General features: G+C 52.5%; 1 protein-coding gene across 5 annotated transcripts in view; it reads left to right on the top strand.

Annotated features, from left to right (window-relative positions):
• PRKCE (protein kinase C epsilon) overlaps positions 1 to 26094 on the top strand; it is a 514046-nt gene that overhangs the window by 474912 nt on the left and 13040 nt on the right. For 4 of the 5 annotated variants that reach the window (XM_021088294.2, XM_085019379.1, XM_085019382.1 and 1 more), the window contains 3 exons: positions 1628 to 1766; positions 7704 to 7892; positions 11483 to 11629. In XM_021088294.2, the coding sequence (XP_020943953.2) occupies positions 1628 to 1766; positions 7704 to 7892; positions 11483 to 11629 (475 nt within the window). Of the gene's footprint in view, positions 1 to 1627; positions 1767 to 7703; positions 7893 to 11482; positions 11630 to 16759; positions 16790 to 26094 lie in introns of all 5 variants that reach the window. The other variant, XM_085019380.1, reaches the window with a different exon arrangement.

Here is a 26094-nt window from a genome sequence, read left to right as displayed (position 1 = left end):
GCCAGGGGGTAGGACCTCCATCCAACAGTCTGGGTCTTTCTGGGGGACATGTCTGGAATGTGCAGACTTGGCTGTTTGGGGAATTCTTACCTAGAACCCTAGATTTTATACAAGATCTTACATAGAACCCAAACTGTGAAACAGGCCACTTGGGAACTACACTGGCTGAGGCTGGCACGCCCCGTGGCCTCGCTCACTGTGTAGAACCACCGGGCTCTGTAAAGCTCGGTTATTGCAACGAGTGTATCTCCCTTCCTGCACCAGACCCTTCTCCCAACTCAGCCTGTTGGACCCCGGGAGACCGATTTTAGAAAGACGTTGTGCTCAGGCAGCCTGGCCTCCAACTGCCCTCGGGTCCTCAGCGTCAATTTCCTGGTGTTCTAGGGTCTTTATGGTTGGTCTCAGCACACCTGCCTGGCCTCGCCATTTACTGGGGCCCAATTCTCTGGTCTCGTCACTGCCTTTTGCATCTACTGTGTTCTCCTTTCTCTCCCTCCCACCTTTACTCTTCATGTTCTTTTTGTTTTTTTTTTTTTTTGGCCTTTTTGCCATTTCTTGGGCCGCTCCCGTGGCATATGGAGGTTCCCAGGCTAGGGGTCTAATCAGAGCTGTAGCTGCCGGCCTACACCAGAGCCACAGCAATGCAGGATCCGAGCTGTGTCTGTGACCTACACCACAGCTCACGGCAATGCCAGATCCTAAACCCACTGAGCAAGGGCAGGGATCGAACCCGCAACCTAATGGTTCCTAGTCAGATTCGTTAACCACTGCACCACGAGGGGAACTCCTTCTCTTCATGTTCTATCCAGACCTTGGCACCTAGTCAAGCCTTTCTTGAGAGTCACTGTTTCCTGGAAGCCCTCCCTGCCTGCCCCAGCCAGCAGGGGTAGCCCCCGCTGAAATGCAACAGCTCACAAGAGCTGGTACTCTATAACTAGCACCTGATTCTTATGTGGTTTTATCCAATTCATTGATGCCAGAATCTGTCAGTCGCCTCCCTCTGTGATCCCCATGGTTAGCTCATAAAGGGAGGATCATTAGTTGCTTTTTTTTTCCTCTCATATCAAGATCCAGGAGTTCCTGACATGGCACAGTGAAAATGAATCCAATAGGAACCATGAGATTGCGAGTTCGATCCCTGGCCTCGCTCAGTGGGTTGCCGTGAGCCGTGGTGTAGGTCACAGACGTGGCTCGGGTCCCGCGTTGCTGTGGCGTAGGCTGGCAGCTACAGCTCCCATTCAACCCCTAGCCTGGGACCCTCCATGTGCCACAGATGTGGTGCTAAAAGGACCAAAAAAAAAAAAAAGAAAATCCCAATAATATGAATTTCAGCATATGGTTGGGCTTCGATAAATAGTTACCAACTCTTTTAAACCAAAGCAGTGTTGAGATAGTCCTGAGGTTACAGAAGCGCCTCCCTGATGTTGAGCTGAATAGGGGGCACCTTTGGCGGTTGGCCATTGTGGGCGAGAGCCCTGGACTGAAGTCCATTGGTGTTAGGTCAAGTCTCCTTGAAGGCTCTCCTTTCTCTGGCAGATTTCCCTGAGATCTGCCCATCTCTCCACCGCAGAAAGGCCACATTGGGTTGGGTGAAGCATTAACCATGTGCTTTTGGCCTGCCTCCTAGGGATTTGAAACTGGACAACATCCTTCTGGATGCAGAAGGTCATTGCAAGCTGGCCGACTTTGGCATGTGCAAGGAAGGGATTCTGAATGGCGTGACCACCACCACGTTCTGTGGGACTCCTGACTACATCGCTCCCGAGGTACGACTGTGGGCAAAGGGCTGCCTCCTCCTGCTGCCAGGGCAGAGGCCTGACTCCATCCCCCTGCGCCAGGTCATCTAGTGGTACTGGGGGAAGGCTCTGAAAAACTAGGGTGGATTCCAGGGAACAGAAAGAAAAGGAAATGTCAGAGGCTTGCCGATTTCTCCGTAAGGAAGTGGGGGTGATGGGGAGATAATGGGGAACTGAGAGTGACAAGCCACTCCCCCAACCCAACCAGGCCCTCCCTCCCTGAGCATCCTCTCTGGTACCAATCCAGAACTACCAAGGACACTGGGACCGAGAGCTGTTTGTTCACTTGCATCATCATTTGCACTTCTTTTGAACCAGAATAAAAGGGCACCATTGATGAAGGCAGCAATTAGCTTTATCGGTTCTAACTTGCCTATAGGAAAACCAAGAATTAGTTGCCATTTCTAGGTAGCAGTGATTCTGTAGAGTGGGTCCACAGGATTGAGCAAGAAGAGGAACGTGCCCAGGCCTATTTTCATGGAAATCGAAGATGTTCTTAGTGAGCCTCGCCAATGGGTTTCCTTTCATGGAATTGCTTAGGTGTTTCATTCATCATAAAATATTGGTTTGCCTTGAGTTTCTCCAGGTCAATCTTGCCTAGACTGAGAGATACATAGTGTGATATGATTCAGATTTAAGACAGAGTCTGTCATAGTTACTTAATCAAAATAATCTTGGAGTTCCCGTCATGGCTCCATGGTAATGAACCCAGCTAGTATCCATGAGGATGCGTGTTCGATCCCTGGCCTCGCTCAGTGGGTTAAGGATCCAGCATTGCCGTGAGCTGTGGTGTAGGTTGTGGACACGGCTCTGATCTGGTGTGGCTGTGGCTGTGTCTCCCTGGCCTGGGAACTTCCATATGCCATAGATGCAGCCCTAAAAATAAAGGAAAAAAAAAAAAAAGACGAAAAATGCTCTTGAGGGTTATGACACATGTGAGATGAGAAGGAAGTACCAGTCCCCTTTAAGCATTGTCTGTGCTGGGTAGAGCTTAGCACAGTCAGCTTTCATTTCCTTCCAGCGGGCATTGTTTGAGCACCTGCCAGACACAAAGCAATGTGGGGCTGAAGAATTGACTAAGACCCTCGTGGTTCTCCTAAAACGACTTTTTGTCTAGAGAGAGCGACAGATAAGTAAATAATTAATTAAGAAAAATCAATAGGTACACACCATCAATGGTAACCTCAGGGATCAGGGAAGGTTTCTTGGAGCACCTGGTGGATGAATTGGGTTGTAAAGAATCAGCAGGATTTCCTTTGGTGGGATGGGGTGGGGAGCATTCCTGAAAACAACAGGAAGGCTCCAGAGTCGGGGTGGGGCAGAGGAGGAGGTTCAGCATCCCTGGAATCTGAATCCTTTAAGGCAGGGGCTATGTTTCTAATCTGGGTACCCCAGGCTCCAGAACACATGTCAGGCTCTTGGTAATGGTTTGTTGAATGAATAAAGGAATGAGACCTCATGACGCTTCAACATCAGCGGAGAGCAGGGGATGAGAACGGGCTTGGCCTTTTTTAGAAAGGAAGATAGTGTGGCTAGAGCAGAGGATTTGCTGGTGCTCGTAGGAATGAATAAGATGAAGAAAAGGGGCCAAGGAAATTGGCCTTTATGCTGTAGGATCTGTGGGCTCACTGAGGGTTTCCCAGTGGAGGGAGGGCCATCATCAGACCCGTCCCAGGAAGAAGACAGGCAGCAGCAGGGTGGATCAGACGGCAGAGAGTGAGGGAAGGACGGTCGAAGCTTTTCACAGCCCAGACGCGACGCGGGGAAACCTGCAGGGCCAGTTGAAGGGCGAGGATGGCAATAGGTAAATTCTCATGGGAACATTCATCTTCTAAAACATCTGAAGGGCAGAGAATTCAGTCTGCCTCTACTCGTATATTTCCTTAGCAAGAAGACTCAAGAAATGGAGAACTCGTTGAAAGCAAGAGCTCTCCACTGGGACCTGCTTTTTCACTACCTCCTTATTCACTCTCTATCATCAGAATGCTTGGTTCCAGGCCCCCTGAAATCGATGCCAGAGTCCAAGGGTTGACAGCCCAGTGTCCTAGTCAAGGACCCAGCCCAAGGCAATATTCACTTTATCATGGATGAAACACCGATGCAACGTTCATGAAAGGCAATCCATTGGCGACACTCCCAATGGGCAGCTCTGGTCTCTGTCTATAGTGGGGCCCACACACCCTTCCCTCCCCTTCTACACAAGCGCCAGCTATGAGGCATTGCCGCTCCATGTGAAACAACAAACAGCCAGCGGTCTTACTGCAGGCACTTTACAGCTGGTAAGGGTATTGCTGCCTTTATCCAGGGCCCTTGGGAAGATTGAATGGAACTATACCTCAGAAGTATTCAGGGCCGTGCCCAGCCCACAGCAAGTGCTGGGTCAGCGGTGGCTCCATCATTGCCACTGTCGTTGTCAGGTCACACGGTGAGGGGTGGGGTGGGGTGGGGGGGACACAGTCCTGAGATTTGAGATTCCAGGTTAGATTTAGCCACTCATGCCCTCCCCCCCCCCCCCCCGTGTGACTTTGATCAAGGCACAAAATGTTTTTTGACCCTCAAGTACCTCATCTTTCAAATGGGACTAACAATCAGTTCCTGCCCTACCCACCTCATCAAGCTGTTTGGAGAATCTAATGAGATTAGGGCATGGAAATGCTTCAGAAAGCATAAGCCTATCTTCAGATAGGAGGGGCTGTGAAGTGCCCAGCTAAGCCTGAAACCAGAGACACCTTCTGAGGCATGAGCTCTGCCCTGGGCTTCTCTTCCCACCACATGCCCTTTGTTGACCCCCCTGGCACCCCCTCTCCTTTTGCCATACCCAGCCCCCACTCCCCAGCACATGGTGACCAGCCCTGGGTGGTGCCTGGTGCTCATCTACCCCAGCCCCGACCCATCAAGGGGTTGGCTGCTGCCCCAGGTGCCCTCCCATAGCGTGTGAAGCCTTGCCCTTCTCACCAGCTCCATCCATGACAAGGCAATTAGGGAGTAGATAATGAGGGCCAAGCCTAAAAGGAATTTTATGAAAGATGCCACCCCAAACAGGAAGGCTCTGGAGGGGCCTGGGGAAGGGTGGGCAGGGCTGCCCTATGGTTCTTCCAGCACCATCCTGTCTGAGCACCCACAGGGCCACCTGGAGGCCCTCTACCCTACCCCACACCGAGGAGGCACAGACCCAGCTGTGTCACCTCCCCAAGGCGGTGGGGGGGGGGGAGGCTACCCTAGTACCAGGACCCCCAGAGCCCAGGAGGGAAGGGAGCACACCCAGGAAGACACACGCAGAGGGCATGCATGGCAGCCAGAACCCTGAATGTTGGAACTGGGTGGTCACAGGGGTAGATTTGGAAAAAGGCTAGAGTCCTTACCCTCTGCTGGCTTACAGATGCCCCGGGGGGACGGTTGACCATGAAAAAAGTAACTAAAATCACAGTAATAGTGGAAAGTGCCTCTCAAATCTTCGGAGCAGGCAAGGCTCTAAGGATGTCAGAGGATAAGAGAAAGGTCGGATAAATCTAGGAAAGCTTTCTGGAGGAGATGAGTGATAGCCATGACCTTGAAGGTGGTATCATGGTGAGCCAGGCTAGGGCGCTGGGTCTTTCAAGGTGGAGGGAGGCAGGGGCTGTGGCTTTGCGACAAAGCAGCATGACTGGCTCCTCAGTGGGGCCTATAGCTCTGACCTTACAGCTGCCATGAGCTGACCACAGGGCCAGAAGACTAAAAGGTGCAGACCAAGCAGGTTACCAGCCCCAAATAAACTAAAGTTGGTACATTGGTTCACATTCCTTTTTTTTTTTTTTAAATTCAAAAGAGTCCCAAAATATGCACATTTTTGCTGCTTTTTCAAAATGCTTCTGCCCATCTTTTTGTTTAATCCCAAGCAAACGACAACCTCTAGAAGGGTGTTTTTTTGTTTGTTTTGTTTTGTTTTTGTCTTTTTAGGACTGTACCTGCGACATATGGAGCTTCCCAGGCTAGGGGTTGAATAAGGACCTTTAGTCGCATGCCTACGCCACAGCACAGCAAAGCCAGATCCGAGCCTCATCTGCAACCTATACCACAGCTCACAGCAACACCACAGCTCACAGCAATGCTGGATCTTTTAACCAACTGAGCAGGGCCGTAGAGTGTGTCCTCACGGATGCTGCTAGCCTGATTCATTTCCGCTGAGCTATGATGGGAACTCCTAGAAGGATGTTTTGAGTGGACCCCTGGATAGCCCACATACTCAGGCTCAGACTCCTCTTCCATCTTGGAGTCTGAGAACTGAGCTTGAACTTTGTTCTAGAACAAGTTACCTGAGAAGTTACCTACCTGAAGTGTCCTACAAGGAGGAGTGGCCTTTGCCATTTTAGGGGGAGTCCTTGAAATACACCTCCTTTGAGGACCCATGCTCCAGCCATGCTTTTCCTCCCCCTCCCACTTCACTTTTTGGAATTCTTCATGAAATTATAGTGCTGAGGGCAACCAGAAATGTCCTCTCACCCACCCTTCTGTTGGTGGGCAGCACCATGCCTAGTCCTGCTCTGACCGATAAGAAGAAAACATCATTGTGGGATGGAAACCTCATGAACCCTTGCTTAGCTCCACATTATTTCAACTCTGAACTGAGCATACATCATCGACCTGTTACATGTGATATTATATACATGGAGACCCTGCAGAAGAAAAATTGGACTCAGTACCACCTTCCTATTATATAGAGCTTTGTATTTTGCGAAGGGCTTTCAGGATCTTCCACCTTAATTAGTTTTGTGAGGTTACCCTGAGAACCTGAGTCTCTTCTGATAAATGAGGAAGTTAAGTGACTGGCTTGAGATCACCCAGAAAATATAATGCCAAACTTGGGGTGAAACTGGATGCATCCTGGTTGGTCTTGCATCTCCTTATAGCCCATGGCCAGTGCTGCAGAAAAAAAAAAAAAATGATGGGGCAGTTACTGGCTTTTCAAAAAGTTCTGCAGCTTCTTGACTCAGGGTAGAATTCCTCTCGTGCATTGCAATTCTGGTTCTGTTCGTAAAACGACGGTTCTCACATGTCATTCTGCACCAAGCTGATGGCGTGGAGTATTCAGCCTAATGTCATACATTTAACCTAAGTGACAATGACGCCATATACTTGGTCAGAGGGTGAAAAGGGAAAGGGGCAAAGATAGCATAGAGAAGAGAAGCCGCCCATGTCTAAGACAAGATGCAGCAGGCAACCAAGGAGGAGATTTGACTGGTCGCTTGCAAGCGACAGTGTTACTGAAATGCCTCAACTGAAAAGAAGGGGTCTCTGGGGCTTCCTAGAGGCAAGCAAATGAGGATTCATCAGTGAATCCTTAGACAAGTCATGAGGAACCATGGAGATGGGTCTTTTCTCAGAAAATGCAGAAAAGAGCGTAGTGGTTCTGTATGATTAGAACACAAATGGACGGGGAAATTAACTAATTCTAGCTTCTTATCTAAGAGCACAAGGCTTGCTAAATTCAGCATTGTCACCATTTAAAGGGGACTGAGGTCCTCCTCATCTTTCCACTCAGTGATCCAAGCGCTGGGCTGAGTGTGCCATGGGAGACCCGAATTTGCTGCCCTCACTCCAATTTTAGTGTCCAAAATATGCACAATTTTGTACGTGGCCCTCGGTCCAAGTCAGGAACGTCACTTGGTGCTCAAGCCAAGAAGCAGCAATTTGTTCCCCCGGAAGACAGACTGTGGGTGCTGACTTTGGAATGCTGGCCCCCAACATAGCCTCCCAAACTCAGTTTTCACTCAGCTGGCTGACGTAGAGCCCGGTTCTGCGTCCGTGGGCTCCGCTCTACGGAGGAGCAAGCTGGACATAACGATGTGCGCCTCCCCACGGGTGTGCATGGCACAGGTGTGGCAGCAGGGGGCAGCCTTCCATCCCTGACCTTTCCCGTTTCCCGAACAGATCCTGCAGGAGTTGGAGTACGGCCCATCAGTGGACTGGTGGGCCCTGGGGGTGCTGATGTATGAGATGATGGCTGGGCAGCCCCCCTTTGAGGCCGACAACGAGGACGATCTGTTCGAGTCCATCCTCCACGACGACGTACTCTACCCGGTCTGGCTCAGCAAGGAGGCTGTCAGCATCCTAAAGGCTGTAAGTCACTGACCCTCACGGCCTTCTGCTCCCCTTGCCTCACCTCCCCCCACCCCATGCCCCCTCTTCCTTTCCCCCTCTGCCTCTCTGTCCCACCTCTGCTGCTGAATGAATAAGTGGAGGGCAGTCACCGTTGGGGGGGGGGGGTTCAGGCCCATTGCAAGGGGCTGCTGCTGAGAAGTAGGGGGTGGGGATAGATTGCTCTTCTTGTGGGAAAGGGACACGATGTCTGTGTTTCCTGAGGAAACTCTGAACACACGTGTGTCCTCCAAGTGCTCCAGAGGGTCCAGGGCCAACCCCCCGCCACGCTGGGCTCACTCTGGGGACTGGACCCTCCTCCCTGACCTGCCACCACCCTGGCCACCTGTCTTCCTCCGGGCCTGTGATGCGGAAGAAACAGCAGAGGAGCGGGGGAGGGTACTGTGCCTCCCTGTCCGCGACAGCATCACTGGTCAGAAAAGAAGTATCCACTCAAGACCCCCGTGGCCACACTGAATTCACACATGTGACAGAGAGACTGTCCCCGCCCCTACAGAGAGTCCCTCACAGCTGAAAATTCGTAGTGCCTGCTAACCCTCGGCTTATAGTCCTGACTCCTTTTGCCCATCAGAACGCCCCAAAGGTCAGAGACGGCATGCCACACTCACATTTGCCATCGCCTGCCACCTGCCACGGTGATTTATTTCTCCTGTTTTGTTTTTTCAGTAGTGTCCCAACATCTACCCAATTATATGAGTTTTACAAAGAAATGTCATATCACTCTCATATATGGAAAATCAGTACCACTAGCTGACATTGAATGACAGAAATTATCACATGCAATTGGTAAAAAGAAAGACCTAGAGTCTGTCAGGGACATGTGCCCTATTTCAGAAAATGCCGCATCAGAAGACGTTGCTTCTTTCTGCACTTCATTTTTCCTTTCCTCTTCCCTCCTCTCCCTCTCCTCATTCCTTCCCTCCCTTCCTCCTCTATTCCTCTTTCCTTCCCTCCCGTTCATTGATTCGATGAATGACTACGTGTGGAGTGTTTCCAGTGTGCCAGGCATTGTGCTGGATTCTAAGTAACATTAGCGAATGTAACAGCCTCCTCCCTGCCATGTGGAGCTTGCAATCCAGCAGGAGAAGGTGGGCAGTATAGAGAAGACCCATCCGTATGCGGTCGCTACTGGGATAAGAGCAGTGAAGGAAGTGAACGTAGTAGGTTCATTCACTCTTTCATTTATTCAACACGTATTTGTTGGGCATCCAGTGTGTGCCCGACACTACGCCACATGCTGGCTCCTCTTGAGCACTGGAGGCAGCAGAACATGCCCAGTAGAGCCAGTCCCTCACCCCAGGCCCCAAACATCAGCCTGACACAGCTTCCTGTGATTCCCTTGCTGGCCCCCCAGGTGGGCCCTCGCCTTATGGATGACTGAGAGTGGCAGTTTTCAACTAGGGGTGATTTTGCCCCCCTCGCATCCCCCAGAGACCTTTGGCATTGTCTGGAGATGTTTTTAGTTGTCACAACTTGGAGGGGGTGCTACTGTTATCTCGTGGGTACATCCCAGGGACACTGCTCAACATCCTGCGCCACACAGGACAAGCCCCAACCACAAAGTATCCAGACCCAAAGGTCACTAGCACAGAGGTTGAAAACTGTGACCCATAGAGATTCAGAAGAAAGAGGTTGTGCCTGTGTCAGCTGGCTGGGGAGGATGAAGTCTCTGGGAAAAGAGCAGAGCCTCTGGCTCAGGGTCAGCTTCCTGAGACGTTAAAACCTGTGTGTTTATCCACAGCCCTGCTGCTTCCCCTCCCAGAAGTGGGGGGACAGGAAGAGCTGGGGAAGCGAGGAGAAGTCTTCTGCTCCCTTGGCCTTGGAACACTTCACTTCCTCACATTGTCACTCGATTCTAGGACCAGGCCGGGTTTTCCATGACTTTGGCCACTGAATTATGTCTCTGAGGGCTACTGCCTACGTTTAGAACTGTAGAGAAAGCCCTTTGCGTCATAGAGTTATACAGTGCACAACCTGTGCAACAGTATATAGCGGTGCTGCTCCCTTCCTCAGCATTGGGCCCTGAGGCCCAGCCTTTCAAGCCCCCATTCACTTGTCTCAATGTACTGAGTCCACAATGGGAGCCAGGCACTGAGCCAGGTGCTGGGAAGATTCGTATGCTGTAGAGCTCACCAGAGGGAAGAGATGTTTAGACAAGTTATAATTTACATAAGCGAGAAGCATGGAGTCTCAGATTCCCACAGAGGGATGAATCTGGGGAGGCTTCCCAGAGGAGGCAGCCTCTTGACTGGTCTTGGAGGATGCTTAGGGACTGGAGAGGGGCCTTCGACCAGGGGAGTAAAGGATGCAGAAGGCCAGCAAGAGCGACTGGCTAGTAGACTGAGTAGTTTCTGTGTACCACATGAAAGGGATATGGACTTTATCCTGTGGGCTACAGGAATCAGGGGTGACCCCTACCAACTGTTAGATTAGAAGGATGAAGTGAGTCGGCACCATTCCTGATCCCCAGGTACCCAGCACCCCTTCACTCTCTTATCTGTGGCTCTCCTGCCTCAGTACCATTTAGTGGGGGGGGCCCAGGTGCTTTGCTTTCCGAGATACCAGGCAGGAGTCAGTAGGAGGCTCTCCCTGCCTAGGAGACTCGCCCTTGCTCCTGCAGCCCGAAATGCTGTCATTTATCTCTTTGGGTTATAATTTGTCCTCTTAAGTTCCTTTGTTTAAATCCAGACTCAGCCTTCACCCCATGAAATGTAACACTCGGTCCCTGACACACATGCATGCACATTTCCATCTAGCGGCACTGATCGCATCTGCTCAGTTAAACTAATATTTGCCACCAGGACTGATTCATTGAATAGGAATAATAATTGTACCTGGGCGTGTGAGGTAAGACACCAGCCAAAAAGTATAAAACACATCAGTGTGATTTTTACGAACAAGCATTGAGAAGCAATCAGTCTTTCTTTTTCCTGTTTTTATTTATCTGCTGATCTATGCGGGACTTTGTGCTAGAGATTAAAAAAAATCAATTTTTTTTTTTTTTTTTTAAGTAGGAGGGCCGAGGTCCAGGAAAAGGAAAGATGAGAAGGTTGCTTTGATAACTGACCTTAACATGACTATCTGATCTCCTTTCCTTATCCCATAAAGGACCAGGGGCCGCATGATGTGAGTTTATCAGACCTCAGTCTCCCCAGTGAGATGACTCAAGAGCCTGGGGTGAATCAGGGGGTTAGAAAGAGTCTGAGTTCCTAATCCTGACTTGATACCTTGCTGGCTGTTTGACCTTGACCAAATTAATTAGCTTCTCTGTGCCTCAAGTACCTCACCTAGAAATTAGGGCTAATAAGAGCAACTGAGAGGCTTGTGTTTGGATGAAATGAGTCCACGCGTGTATATGCTGGGCGTAGACCGATGGCTGGTGTGGAGTGAGTCCCCCAGAGAGGCCTGAGGCACAGAGCCCCCGAAAGTCCAGAAACCAGGTTCGGGAGTTTGATGCTGAAGATGTGGCCTTGGCCGCCCTCCATCTTGCCAGACCGCCCATGCCAGCCCGGCCTTTGTCACTGACTCTGTCTCTGTCCTCGTCCCCACAGTTCATGACCAAGAACCCCCACAAGCGCCTGGGCTGTGTGGCGGCGCAGAACGGTGAGGATGCCATCAAGCAGCACCCGTTCTTCAAGGAGATCGACTGGGTGCTCCTGGAGCAGAAGAAGATCAAGCCGCCCTTCAAACCTCGAATTGTAAGTAGGCCCCGAGGGGCAGGCTGGTTCCCGTGCGCAGAGGGAGGGGTCTGGGCACATTTTACAACCAAGATGATGAGGGCAGGAGGTGGCCAAGAGGCCCCGTAAGAGACAGTCTCATTGGCCCTGGGAATTTCCTATGGCAAATACATAACCCAAAGCTGGAACCAAGGTGGCGATTTGATGTGGGACACAGAGGAACCCTTCGGATTTGAATGCAGATTTATTTTGATCCAAAATTCTAGGGGATACTAGTCTTCCACGTGTGGTAGAGATAGAAGGTTTCTGGATAGAGAAACTTTTTTTTTTATTGAGTCAAGTGAGAGGAAAACATTACCTGAATAATAGTCGCAGTCATCCTGTGGAGCTGTCCCAGAGCGGACAGCAGGGCCTCGGAGGCGGGCAGTTGAGGAGGTCTGTCCGCGTGGCAGCGCCTGGGGCCTGACCGTGTTCAGAGGCCATGTGTTTAGGCCGCGCCTCTGCCTTCCCTGGCCGGCTCTCCCTTCTGACCTCTTTCCAGCCTCAGCACAGGTTCCCGGGCCTGTTGTAATGACGCCTGTCGGAGGCTGCTGTGCAAAAGGGGGTTTGAAGCTCAGAGGCTGCAAAGAGGGACGGGCCTGTGGAGTCCGGGCTGGACTCAGAGAGCAAAGACAGGGTCATGGCAGTGACCCTCTGCCGGAAGGTGCTTTCCTTAGAGAGTGTGAGCGTGTGTGTGTGTGTGTGTGTGCATTTGAAGCGGGACATTCTTAATCCCGTTGGCTTCTAGCCCAGGGAGGCAATCATTCGGACTGAAAATTTGGGTAACCCGCTGGCTAGTGTCCTGGGAGTGACGAGGGCTGTGTAACATAGGAAGTTGCTGGGCAGAGCCCCGGAGTGGTGGGGCTCGGGGCTCGGGCAGGGAGGACCCGAGATCATCCAGTCCATCCTTAGTCACCCACATGTTGGCCAGAGGACCCCTCCTCCCTCACTTCCAAGTACAGAAAAGACCCTCTTGTGCTTTGGGCATCATCAGAGAGGAAATCTGTTATAGTCCAGTTTTCTAGGGAGGGGTGCCAGGGAGTGCTGTGATTCTCAGAAATCTTTCATGTCGGGGGGTAACTCTCAGCCGAAGGGTGTGGTCCAGGCCTTGGCCAGCCGAGAGCAGGGCAGGGGGCCGGTCCCTGGACACTCCGTGCTGTCACCAGTCCTCGTTTTCTTCCTCCTTGGTTTTGATGATTTTCTCTGCCTGGCACACAGCGTGGAACAGGCTAGATTCAGGATGACCTTCTTTCTTTGGTAATGTCACACCCCCCCCCCCCACTCTGGGGCCAGCCGCATCTAGCCCGTGCTGTGGGTTTGGGACAGGGCTCGCCGCAGCGCCTGCCTGCTGGAAGGCCCCTAGGGTCCTTGCAGGCGGTCTTTAAGGACAAGATGAACTAACAAGTTGCCCGAGTCAAAGCGAGGGGAAGCAGGAGACCAGAGGCCAAGCAGCGGAGGAGAAACCAAAGACTCCCATCCGAGGGTGAAGTGGTATTTTTAGGTTTGATCTCAGTTGACCAACCCCAAGAAAACTGGGAGGTAGAGCTGAGCAAGGAATCCAGGCCCAGCAAACGGGAACCCAGGAGGAGAGGAGGGAGCAGCGGACTAGCGCAAGTCTCCCAAATGACTTACACTCTAGACTCCAGGTCAACAGAAGGACTCCACACTAGGCTTGCAGAGGTTCGGGGCAGGGCAGGAGGAGCAGCCCCCTCCTGGGTGTGCAGGCTGGAGAGGACAAGCCCCAGGGGACCATCAGCAAGGGGTGGGAAGCGGGAAGGGGGCCTGGGAGGGGCAGAGGCAGGCGCGGCGTCTTTGTTGAGAGCCCACATGGAAGCAAGGCTTTCTGGAAGCTCTTTAGGATAAAAGGCACAAGGAGGTTTTCAAGGATGGAGTCGTGGAGAAGAGTCTCCCAGTGGGTACAACGGTGGAAGAACATGGCTCAGATGCAGTGGAGGTGATTGTTCAGAGAAAGCGGGAGCCCGGAACGGCTCTGCTCTCCAAGAGCTCTTCCCAAAGCCCTGGCAACACCAAAGGCACCTCACTGGAGCTTCCGCCCTGAGTCCAGGGCAAGTGCAGCCCCGTTGAGCAGTCCCTGGCTTCCCCAGCTTTGGGGGGCGGGGCGCAGCGAGGCGGTGGGCAGGAAGGATGAGTGCGAGGTTTCTGGTGGCCTGTGGGATGGACAAGGAGCCAGATACAGAGCAAAGGGGGAGAGTGAAGCGTGACTCAGCAGTGACCCAGCCCACCGGCTATAGGGCTGTCCCTGGCCAGAAGTACAGGTTTGCCTGTGGGCAGGGGGGGCCCCATCCTGGGTCAGGAGGTCAGGCAGGACTCCCTCTCCCCCTGGAGCACAAGGGCCCTGTAGCTCCCCTTTCCCAGGCCTCTCAAGGGGCCCCAACCTGGGACCAGAGGGCAGGACTCTTCTTGCCTCTTTTGCTGAAGGGCTCAAGTAGGCGTCCAGGGGCCGTCCAGGAGTGCCCACCAAGCTCAAAACTGTCTTAGTCAGCGCTCCTAAAGACTGAGCTCATCATTGCCTTGGAAAGCATCTTCTGTGCATGTTCCCACTCGCCTCCACCCCCCCGCAGACCTCCAGAGGCAGCCGGCACAATTTGGGGGGTCAGGAGAGAGGATTTCGATTTGGCTGGCTTGAATTCAGTTTGGAGGAGAGAATGAGACTATATCCAAAGGAGAGGAAAAAGGGAAGCTTGCATTGTACAAGACATGCTTCTGGTCACACTTGGAGCTGCACTGTAATGTCGATCCTTACTGAGTTCTTAGTTATCAGACTGTTCTAATAACTTGTCACTATTCAAGTTATTACATCTCTGGCCACATTTATATTCTTGGGACTAGAGATTCCACATTGGAGAAATGGTAAAATTAGAAAAGAAAGGAATAGTCTTCATCTAGCTAGCAAGTTGGAAAGATGTCCCAAATCTTTCCCTTAACCGAAAACACTTTGCTGAGAAAATGTTCGTGGCACCAGGCACCTGCGGGCTTGTGTATAACACATGAAGCCCCCTGCAGTGATGGACGTACTGTATTCCCCATCTCTGAAAGCCCTGCAGGACCAGTGTGAAAGCTCCCGTGGGTGTTCATAAGCTACCATGCCCTCTAACCAGCTCAGGATTCACCCCGGAGGTGTGGGGCCTGCCTGGCTAAGATGCCAGCCATGAGCCACAGATGAACTCCAAAAAGCAGGGTCAGCCTCATCCACAGACAAAACAGACAGCCACACACAAGCAGCCACTGGTGAGACTCTAGGAAGCTGAGGGATGTCCCCACAGAAGTCACCTTCTATTCACGGGGCAGGGAGTTCCAACACAGGACAGGCTCTCCTTGGGCCTGAGGTGTCACGTAACTTGAGGACACCTTCGATGGCCTCCCAGGAGAGCAGGGAAAGAAAGATTTTGATGGAAAGAGGGAGGACAACTGCTTTGGAGCCTGACTTGGGAACAAGTGGCTAAGATGGTGGGTCACAAGCAGCCAGGGACAGCGTGAGCATCTTAGATCTTAGGGACAGACATCACATCAAGATAACGGGAGGAAGGGGACAGGTCTATGAGCCACACACCTTAGTGGTGGCCAGAAGAAGACCCTGGACATGTGTTCTGGGGGGAAAGGGGAGCACAGACTCCCTGATCTCGTCAGGCTGGCAGTCCCCAGGGCATTTGTTTGAGGACCTGGGGCCACCAGGGAAATCCAGGTCTCCTCTGTCGGAGGCTAGCTTCACTTGCTCCATTGACTCACCCTAGAATGCCACCTTCCCCCAGCTGCCCTCCACTCCTCGGTGGGCCATACCAAATCTGAGCATCCCAGGAGGCATCCTGCCTGATTTGGGAAGGAATCGGTCTTGTCTGGTGGTGGGCTCTGGTCGCGAGGCGGATTCAGGTCCATGTCATCCAGTCTAGGAATGGAGAAGAACCGGGACACAGTGGCCAGTGTCCAGAGCTCCCGATCCAGACAGAGCCCGTCCATGGCTGGAGGACACAGTGCGCCTGTGCTCTGCCCAGGCTGGCTCCGCTGGAGGCTGGGGTCCCTGGATCACCCCCACGGGGGGCTGAGGAGACGGCAGGAGCACAGCTCCCAGGCCTGGTTTCCATTCCCCCTGCAGGAAGCCTCAGCCCTCTAAAGACAGCACCGAGGAGATTTTCCAGATCCGAAGCTGGAATTTGGCCTCTGGTCAGGTTCCATCCAGCCCTTGGATTGACTGCTGTCCCCTCCGGGCCTTTGCCTTCCTGAGATGTTTGCTAGGCTGAGATTCCTGCTCCCTGGCGCCTGAGCCTCCCTGGCTAACCCCTGCCCTGACTCACCAGCTGTCAGGAGTCCACTGGGTCTCCTGCCTTCAGGTTTTCGCCGCATCGCACTGACCCCACCCCAGGACATTTTTCAGGGGCCTCTGCTTCTGCGGGGAGATTTCCCTCTCATCTTCCCTCCCAGCTATCTTATCTCCTATGTCCTCCCTCCTCCGCTCTCCCTTTTATGTTCCTGCCGCCCACCTTTTATCCACCCACATGCTCAACTGATTTTGCACAGGCGATGTGCCATCAACACCGAACCAGAGACTTGGTGCCAGCACGCCCTCCAGTCAGTTTTCTGGGGGTGGCTGGCCTCAGAGCGAGGGTGTACGGCAGTGGGCGGGTGGGGGAGTGGAAAAGCCAGCTGGCCTCTGATCCTGGCCAACGTCTTCACGCTTGGAATTCACGGGTCTATCCCACTGGGGATTGGGCTCCAAGATGGCAGCATCATGTGCTGCCCATAGAAGGCGCCCGTGTAGCTTCTGTGTTCCTGGTAGGCTTGTCTTCCTTGGGGACCGTAGGGGGCAGAAGCGACGCGTTTGGCATGGTTGAAGGGTGTCGTTTGACCCTGTAGATCGTGGGGATTTTGCTCACTCCTGCTTCTCTCCTGCGCACTCCTCCCTCTCCCCTCAAAAAGCATGAGGCTCTGAGGTTATGGCTCCTGGGGCTTTAGTGCTGGAAGAGGCGGGGGGATGCCAGCGGCGGAGGCGGAGGTCTGCCTCCCAGCAGCCTAGCCGCCCTCAGTGAAAGCCAAACACCAGGAGGGAAATGCCGGCCAAGTAAACTTGTCTTTGTGTACGTGTTCTCTCTTTTCAAGTTTGCGTCAGTGTGAATGCCCCTCTTTAAGGTAAGGCCTCCAGAGTGGGGAGTCTCTCCAGGTAGGTGAGCCCGCAGGCCCGGCGACACGGAGGCCCCTTTCAACCTCATGATCTGTTCCATCCAGCCGTCCACACTGCATGGCGGGACTCCCAAGGGAGGCCTTTCCTGCATGCTCCTGCATGACTGGGCTGTGCTGAGAGAAAACTGGGAAGTGGGCCTGAGCCCCTCACACCCTCACCAACTCAGCGGCCGGCGGAGGAGCCCTGCTGAGCAGGCAGCCCCCTCCCCTAGAGCCAGCCCACCAGCCCAGGGACCACCTGACAGCGCAGACCATGAAGCCAGAGTCCCAGTGACCATGAGCAGCTGTCCTTGTCTTCTACCTGGCAGAGCAGGAATGGGGCCCAGGCAGTCCCCACAGACGTGGGAGGACATCCCACTGGCCTGCCTCCAAGTCAGAGCGAGAGCCCTTAGCTTCCGAGAGGCGGCAGGCCCCTCCCAGTGCCAGGATGCTGGCCTCAGGCTGGACGGCCTGGAACTGGAGGTCCAGGATCCTGATCTTGGTCTTTGGCCCTGGGTGGTGGCATGGTACAGAGGACAGGGCACTGCCTTCTCCCCAGGGAGACTTGGGTGGGAATAAAATTGCTCTCTTAGCCATGTCAACCTGGGAATTCACTTCTGGCCTCCTTGAGCCCCGACCTGCTTATCTGTAAAATGGGGCTGCGAATGCCTGCTCACAGAATGACCGCAGAACTAGATTACAAACAAGATGTTTGGTGCGCTAGAGAGCCTCAGCAGATTTTAGCTCCTCTCTCTCCATTCACCACCCCAACCCAGCCTGTGAAAGCCTTTCTTCCGCTTATCCCAAGACTCCAAGCATCAAGAGTTAAGGACTACAGGAGGCGGGGCGAAGTTGGGAGGCTGGGATGTGGAGTCAGAGGCCACCAGGTTCCCCCCGGGGCTGCTGGGTCTCGGGAAAGTCATCTCATCTCTCTGAGCCTCAGTTCGCTGATCCCTAGAATGGGGGGAATAATAGATACTGTGAGGATTGCCGTGAGGAGGGAAACAACGAGAGATGTGAAACGACTCGGACAGTCCTTGATACACAGAACGCTGGGAATGCTGGCGTCTAAGCTGAGGGTGGTTGGACTGGACAGTGTTCCTGTTCCAAAGGGATGAGGGGGGGCTAGGTGTTCAGAAGACGGATGACGCCTTGCAGTCAGGGGAGCCCCCATCCACTCCAGGGCAGAAAGGTGTCTGAAGACTGGCGGAAAGCACGATTCAGACTCTGCCAGCGAGCCTCCCGCTGCTGAAGTCCGGCACAGCCAGTGGTCTGTGCCAATGGAGGACTAGCAAGAAGGCCCTGCCAGCACTTTGCCCCTTGGAACGCCTGCCCCAGGCTTCCCCATGTGGTCCATCCCCCTTTTATTCTGCGAACTTGCTCGCCACCTTTGCTGTGCCTGCCTCCAATCTCAGAAGTGTTTTCGCTGCGCCCGCTAGACGGCTGTCAGTCCCCCAGCCCTGAAATGGTAGCAGTGACAGCTTCCCGAGTATTTCTGAGCTAAACAGCCTCGTGGGGCATCTTTGTCTCTGCGGGAGAGAGTTCTCCATCGGAGAATTCTGACTGCAGGAGATTCCCCGTGGCCTGGGACTAAAAGGCGCACCTGTGCCTCACTTTGGGCCCCTGGCTCCCCCACCCCAGGGGAGGAATTGGAGCCCTGGGCTGGGCATTTTTTTACGCGCCAAAGGTTTTTTTAGTTATGACTGGATAGCTGTGAGGTTGGGATTCCCCTTCATGGATTCACCAAACTAGCATATAAGATCCTACCTGGGAGCTTGGCACCAACCAGGCTATGCCTGATGTGGTGGGGGTCGGGGCTGGGGGGAGTAGCAGGAGCCCTCAGGGAAGGTTCTCGAGGGTTGTTGGAACTTGGCAGAGAAAATCAGGCATGGTTAGGAAGAGGGAGCTGTAGGAGAAAAGGCACAGAAGGGAAAGGGAAAGGCAGGATCCACATCAGCTCTTTTTAATAGGTCTTTATTGAGTACATGCCTTGTGTTTTGTGCCCCCAGGAAGCCCTGGAGGGGGAAGTTGACATTGACAGTTGACGTAGTAGAAAGGAATCCCCACAGCCCCGAACACGTTCACGTCACCATGTGACATGAGGCGTTTAGATGGCAGGAGGAGATACAGCACATGAAATATTTGAGGAATACCAGACAATGGGCTAGAATCCAGGATTCCACTTGGGGAGGGAACCTTGAGGTTGGCATAGTGACTAACATTAGAGGCCAGAGTGGGAGAAATGGCATGAAGAAGACACGTTCCCCCCCTCCCCGCCCCAGTCAGGCCCCTGTGGGTCAGGTGAGCCACTTTCCACCACCCCCAGTCTTGTAGAAGGTCCTGTGGGGGAGGGGGCTACACTGCAGGCTGAGCAGCGCCCTCCTGCTCATCTCTGCAGAGAAGGCTACCGGCTGGTCCTGCAGCCAGGAGCGGAGGTGCAGTGGTCTGAGGCTGGGTAAAGTGCATCGAAGTGAAAGCCAAAAGAACCCTTGAGGGGCTCGGTCCTCCAGCTCTCAAGCCAGCTTTTGCTCTTTGAAGGGTGCAGGCACCAAGGGACACTTGGCAAGCTGACAGGGCGCCTCCGCCCACACCAGCCACCAAGTCCAGGATCTTGAATCTCCAGGGGCACATCTGTCGTGGAGGAGAGAAGCTCTTGGAAACCCAGTTTTGCATCTCGGGGCTTTGGTGTCCTGTTTACTCCTCCGTGTGTGTGCTAGGGTCCAGGGTGGTATCAGAATTGGATTCAGTCTCAGCTTGCTGCTCAAACATTATTCTGGAATTCTGGGGTCCCATAAACAGTGGGTTTGTGAAGGTTCATTACGTTTCCACATCAGCATCAGCCCCTTCAAAGTGAAAAGGCTTGGCTCACGGGCCCAAACCCCTCTGAGCCTCCATGTTATTAGGGCTTCTTTCTGAGACCTGTTCCACTCCTAGAGGGGTTTCCTTGGAACACAGAGCTTGGATGTCAATGGAGTATTTCAGGTGTGTGAGCCCAGCTAGGTGAGGAGGTGTCCAGAGTGACGGGGACACTGAAATATGATCATTGCCTTAAGTAGGGAGATGGGAAGATAAGCCTAGAGTGGAGATTGTCAGCTGAGCTGACTTAGGAAATAAACCAGACCTCGGCTAGGAGCTTCAGCCACTCCTTCCTCCTGCCTACCACCAGCTGGTACCTCCAGATTCAGGCTAAGGTACCCAGGTACCTGGGATGTGGGTGTTTCACTGAATGATTCAGAATGCTGTCACCCCAAAACATGGGATTCCAGAACTTAGCCCCCACCCTGTATTGCAGGCAGTGAGCTAAGAGGAAAACGCTGAACATAAGCTGGGTCCAAGTCCCTGCTGTTAGAATCTGTGAAACGCTGAGCAAGGCACTGAATCTCTCTGCTCCCTTCCTGTAAAGTGAGGGACTTACACAGTACCTAAGATTCCTCCCAGCCCCAGCCACTCCATGTCAACCTGCTATGTGCAGTTTTATTTTTATTTATTTATTTAAAAAAAAAATTTTGTCTCGGAGTTCCCGTCGTGCTCAGTGGTTAACAAATCCAACTAGGAACCATGAGGTTGCAGGTTCCATCCCTAAAATTTACCTGCTTAATGTATACATTTTGAAGCATTTTAACAAATGGCCTCACCCATGAAACCACCAGCTCTTGAATCTATAAAACATCTCTGTCCCCTGGCCATTGCCAGGTGCCTATGCCCCAGTCCCTGATCGGCTTTCTGTCACTGGACAGATTTCTCTTTCCTAAGAGTTTCATGGATATGGAGTCATGTTGTATGTACTGTTTTGTGTCTGGCTTCTTTCATTCAGTATGGTGCGTGCCAGATTTGAGATTGGCTTTTTTAACTTTTTAGCATGGAAAACTTCCAGCACGCACACAAGTAGCGAGAAAAGGAGAATCCCCATGTGCCCATCACCCAGTAGCAATGATTAGGAAGCTCTGGTCCATGTGTTAGGGGAAGGGTAGCTGCTTTGTTGAGAGCTACATCCTGAGCAACAATTCCTGCCTGGCGCATAGTAGGGATTCAGTATACCTGCGTGGAATGAATGAGTGAATTCTGCAGATCTGCATTTTCCAGAACATGTTTCTCCCTTAGTGCCATCTCTAAATTCTTTTCTCACCTTTTATGGCCGAAGATGTATTCCAGCATGTGCCTGGGAATTGGGGGTGATAAGATCCTGCATTAGGAAACCCAAGATTGTTGAATGGTAAGAGAAGGTGGGTGACCTCATCTTGACTTGAGAGGCATCTATTAGAGTGTTTACGATTCTCATTTCAAAGCCAGAAGGCAAAGCAATAATAAAAAGGCCAGGCCAAGAGAGCCTGATCTCCATCCAGGACATTTTCATAAATATGGGGGGGAGGGGGGTGGATGAGTTGAGGACCAGAGATTTTTGCCAGGACCCAATTGCAAAGTTTCTGCTTTGAGTACGCCAGACATCTCCCTAGAGTAGCTAAACTCAACAGCTGTCAACATTGACGCTGCTTTGAAGAGTCCACGATAAATGAAAAAAGAGCCGCATGGTTAGAGACCGAGCGGGACCGACTTCGCCCCCATGTGTCTGCCCACTTGCAGCGAGAGCAGGCGCAGGTCCTGCCGCTGCACGTCCCACTGCGTGGGGCCAGCTCGCTGAGGAGCCTGGCACCAGAGCTCAGGCCTCAGGCAGGCCGCGGCAGGCAGGGTACTGGCTCCTCCTAAGGCTTTTTATTCCTGGGTATCGGCACTGGGTTTTCTGCACATTTTCAGCCCCACACCCCTGCTGGGTGTCCCTGTACCCTACTTCCGGGTCTACCCATCAGAAGGTTGTAAGATCAATTCACTGGGTCAGGTGCAGAAAGTATCTTTCACAGAGACTAGGCTGGGGTAGAACAGGATGGAGTGGAATAGAGTAGCATAGAATAGAACGAAGTAGAATATTAGACAAAAATGCGGACTGCGTCACGTGGTGATTGCATCACGGAGCTAAGCTGCATCGTTTCCTGGGGTGGTGGCACGAGGCGATGTACCCTGGGTCCCATAGAACACATTTGTCTTACTCTTGGTCATAGTGAAGAATTTCGAAGGGCCGTCCCCCCTTCACCCCTCATGCCTGAGAAGTGACCCTAAAGGCTCCAGTGGGGATGGCAACCTCATGCACTGTGAGGGATACAGGGCAGGAGGCAGCTGTTGGCTTGTGTGTTTGTTTGTTTTTATCGCAGCAACAGCAGTATTGGTGGAAGCTGTGCCTGTCCACCTGTGCAGGGCTCAGCCCTTTGCACAGGTGACCACATTGGCGCCTCTCAGCAGGAGGCAAGATGGCACACGCGGCGACACAGCCTGGAGTCAGAACAGGCTGAATTCAATGCTGGCTCCACCACGGGCTGGCACAGGTTTGGGCAAGCTGTTTGCTGGTCTTCACAGTGGGGGTTGTGGCAGCGCTGCCTCCCTGTAGGGTGGACATGAGGTTAACTGAACCAGGCGGGTGAGCTTTATGATGCAGCCTGGAAAAGTCACCCTCCGTGTGCTATATTATGTCATCCACATGGAGGGACTGAGCTGTGCCAAGCTCTGTGCAGGTGCTGGAAAGATGCGACAGACACCCAAGTGAAGCCTCCGGCCTGTGGAGGAAGCAGTTACCAAATAAGTCACATTTTAGCCCCAGCTACAAGGAAGGCCAGGAAAGAGAGGCACGGGGTGGTTGAGGTGTGAGGGGGACCAGCCTGGGTTGAGGATGGTTCCCCAAGAAGGGGCATTTCTTTCCCACACAGCTGCTCCAGACCCTTCTCGTTAGCAGCAGAACAGAGGCCTTGTGGCCTCAGGAAGGGCTTCCGAGCTCCTTTGTGGAATTCGAGCTGGAAACAGACACTCCCTCCTCTGGTAGCTGGTCTTGGAGGGGGCACCTCCCCTGTGTGAGAAGAGCTTTTGCTCCCAGCAGGGCCCACGTATCTAAGGCCCGGCTGTGAGCTGGGCACCACTAGTGACAGAAAATGCAGGGGCTTTACTCACCCCAAGATGTGCCTCTCCCCCCCCCACCCCCAGGGGAGCCAGGATTCTTAGGGCACTCGGGGATGCCTCAAGGTCATGGGTAAACGCTGAACTACGTGTCATCAGGGCCAGTGAGTGCTGTACGTATCCCAAGGAGGTATCCATAACCATCCAGCCCCAAATGAATCTTGCTCGGAATGTATGCTTTATGCTTTTGTTACCAAGTTTTTAAGCTGAAGCTGTGTCCATGCGGGAACCTGGGTGGGCCTGGGGGGATTTGAAGAGGCAGATATCAGCCCCACCCTTCCCTATTGCCCGGAAATGTCTCTTTGCCACAAAGGAGAGAGGACACGCTGTGTCTGTGGAGCTAAAGCCGAAAGGCAAGGGGCTCCCCCTGGCCTGGAAGGAGCCGAGATACACAGCCTGCATCCTGGGGGCTTTTGCCCACCATTTTCATGGGGACATTTGGGCCTTCCACGGAGCATTACAGAGGCCGCAGGCACCGCGCTGTGGTGGGACCCCCCTGGTGCGAGGGACTTGAGCAAAAGGGGACATCGCTGGTCCTGAGATGGCTCCTCAGCACCCTCTTCTCTGCGGATTCCTCAGAGAGTGACTTACTGTACCCCTGGCCAAAGCCAATCCTCCGCCGCTTTTTGTGCAGCCTTCAGACTGGGAATGCGTTTTAGGCTTTTCTTAAATGGTTGAAGAAGAGTATTTGGTGACGTGTGGCCATTATACAAAGCGTGAATGTCCATGTCCATGAATCAAGTATAACCAGGACACAGCTGGGCCCAGTTGCTTGCGTCTTGTCTGGGGCTGCTTTTGAGCATGTGGCAAAGTAGACATGTCATGACAGAGACCCTGTGGCCCACAAAGCCTAAAATATTTACTGACTGGCCCATCACAGAAAATGCACCACGCTTGCTCTAGGAGTGGGAACCCAGGTCAAGAGGTCTTGCTTGAAATAATTTACTCAAAACGATTGAGCCATATAGAAGCAGCTTTGAAAATCTGGAGTTCCTGTTGTGGCTCAGCAGGTTAAGGATGTGTCCATGAGGATGTGGGTTCAATCCCTGGCCTCGCTCAGTAGGTTAAGGATCTGGCATTGCCATGAGCTATGGTGTAGGTTGCAGACATGGCTCGGATTCCCTGTGGCTCTGACTGTGGCTGTGGCATAGGCTCCAGCTGCAGCTCAGATTTGACCCTTAGCCTGGGTACGTCCATATGCCACAGGTGCGGCCATATAAAGAAAAATAAAATCACCTCAATAAGATTCCCTACTTTACCGAGGGCACCTGGGGACCATGTTCCCTGTTTCTGTGGGAGCAGGGGATACCAGGAAAGTTGTCTTGAGTTCCCCTTTCATGCTTCTGTAGGTTTTCAAACTGGCCCTGCCCTCCAAATGAGCCTTCAGGTAATTGCCCCCAAATATGGCTTAAAAAGAACTGTAGGAGTTCCCATCATGGCTCAGTGGTTAATGAATCCAACTAGGAATCATGAGGTTGCGGGTTCGATCCCTGGCCTTGCTCAGTGGGTTAAGGATCCGGCATTGCTGTGAGCTGTGGTGTGGGCCACAGACGCGGCTCGGATCTGGTGTTGCTGTGGCTCTGGTGTACACCCTTAGCCTGGGAACCTCCATGTGTCCCAGGAGCGGCCCAGGAAATGGCAGAAAGACAAAAAAATATAAAATAAAAAATAAAAAGGACCGTAACAAGGAGTTCTAATTGTGGCCCAGTGGGTTAAGGACCCAACATAGTATGCAAGTTCAATCTCTGGCCTTGCTTAGAGGGTTAAGGATCTGGCATTGCCGTGAGCTGCAGCGTGGTGTAGGCCGGCAGCCGTGGCTCTGAATTGAACCCTGTTCTGGAAATGTCCATATGCTGCAGATGTGGCCCATAAAAAGAAAAAAAAAAAAAAGTACCATACCAAGTGTCCCAAGTTTGGTAACAACTTCTTTATAACAGGGATACCCACCCTCCCCTGTAACAGAGATCCTGAGAACTGGATCTATAGACCACTCATTTATAGACACATTGTAGTTGGCTGAACTCATTCGAACACTGAAGTATTTGCTGGGTGTGAGGGAAGAGGTCAGTGATAACTTATAAGAGTTTCCAAAGCAACTCTTCAAATAAAATTTGTAAAAATGTGGATATTTTCATGGTCTGGCGAACGATACTGTGGGGGCAGGGAGAGAAGGGAAAGAGCTGAATTCCATCATCAGCTGATTTGACAGAATGCAGCTGTGGCTGTAGTTGGTTGGTTCAGGATGTCTGTTGGTCTGAAGGACTCAGTCCATTTAAAAAACGCATCTGCATGTGCAGGCTGCCCGAGGAGAAGGAGGGCAGCTCCTCCTCAGATGGGGACCCGGGGATGGGGGCAGGGCGTTCCCCCGAGGCTTGGGTGGCTCTGTGCTAACGCGGAGGCCACCATGCTGTCATGCCCCTCACCCGTGGACCAGGGAATGGTCGGGAACCAAGGGGCTTCCCATTTTCAAATGCCCTGACGCTTAACATCCGTGCCTAGAGAGCACATGGGTCTTGATTTTCTTCTCTCCTAAAAGGTGGAACCAGCCTTTGTGGACAGAGTAGAGGTGACTTACTAAGTAGAGCAGCGGCCACAAACTGAGGTCTCAAAGAGCCATACTTTTTAATTGAATGGGTTTTTCATTGACTTGGCTGCTCCAACACGAGGAGCTCTACCATGAAAATGTATCTGGGGCATTTCTCGGGAGTTCAGAAGACCTGGGAGCCTTGGGTCTGTGTCCCTGAAGGTGGCACTCGCGGGTGAGGCCCCCACTGCCACTGTGCCCCCCATCTCCACAGCCCCCTCTGTGGGGAAACACACACACACACCTGCTCATTACAGAGAAAAAGGAGACATGATGTCACAGCCAGCAGCGCTCACAGGAAAATTCACCTCTTTCTTGTTTTTCTTATCTCCCTTTATTCCAGAAAGGTTGACGATAACCCACCAGGATATATAAAGCACAGACTGTAAATGTAATGGTAGTGAAAATGAGTAAAGACAAACAAGGGTAGGAAGGCAATAAAAGAGCCAGGAAAGTCCTTTTGGGTGGGTCCCATTTCTGGCTCTTCACTTTTGAGAGAAGACTGGTTAGTTCCAGGGTTTGGGGTCTATGGGACGTGAAAGGACACAGGTTGCCCCCGTGAAACAATGATTATTCTGTGAACGGAGAGCAAGTAGAAACCTCCCCCAAGGATCCTCCCAAAGGTAGTGCTATTTGTTCTCACCATATTGTTGACATAAATATGGACAAAGAAGCCCTGCTAATAATTTACATT

This window comes from Sus scrofa, chromosome 3 (genome assembly GCF_054392235.1).
Source record: "Sus scrofa isolate SSC_HxYL_T2T_F1_AM1 chromosome 3, Sscrofa_HxYL_maternal_Yorkshire_Landrace_v2.0, whole genome shotgun sequence".
Taxonomy (NCBI): domain Eukaryota; kingdom Metazoa; phylum Chordata; class Mammalia; order Artiodactyla; family Suidae; genus Sus; species Sus scrofa.
The sequence above is the reverse complement of the archived record's forward strand: the minus strand, read 5'-3'. Positions and strand labels throughout refer to the sequence as shown.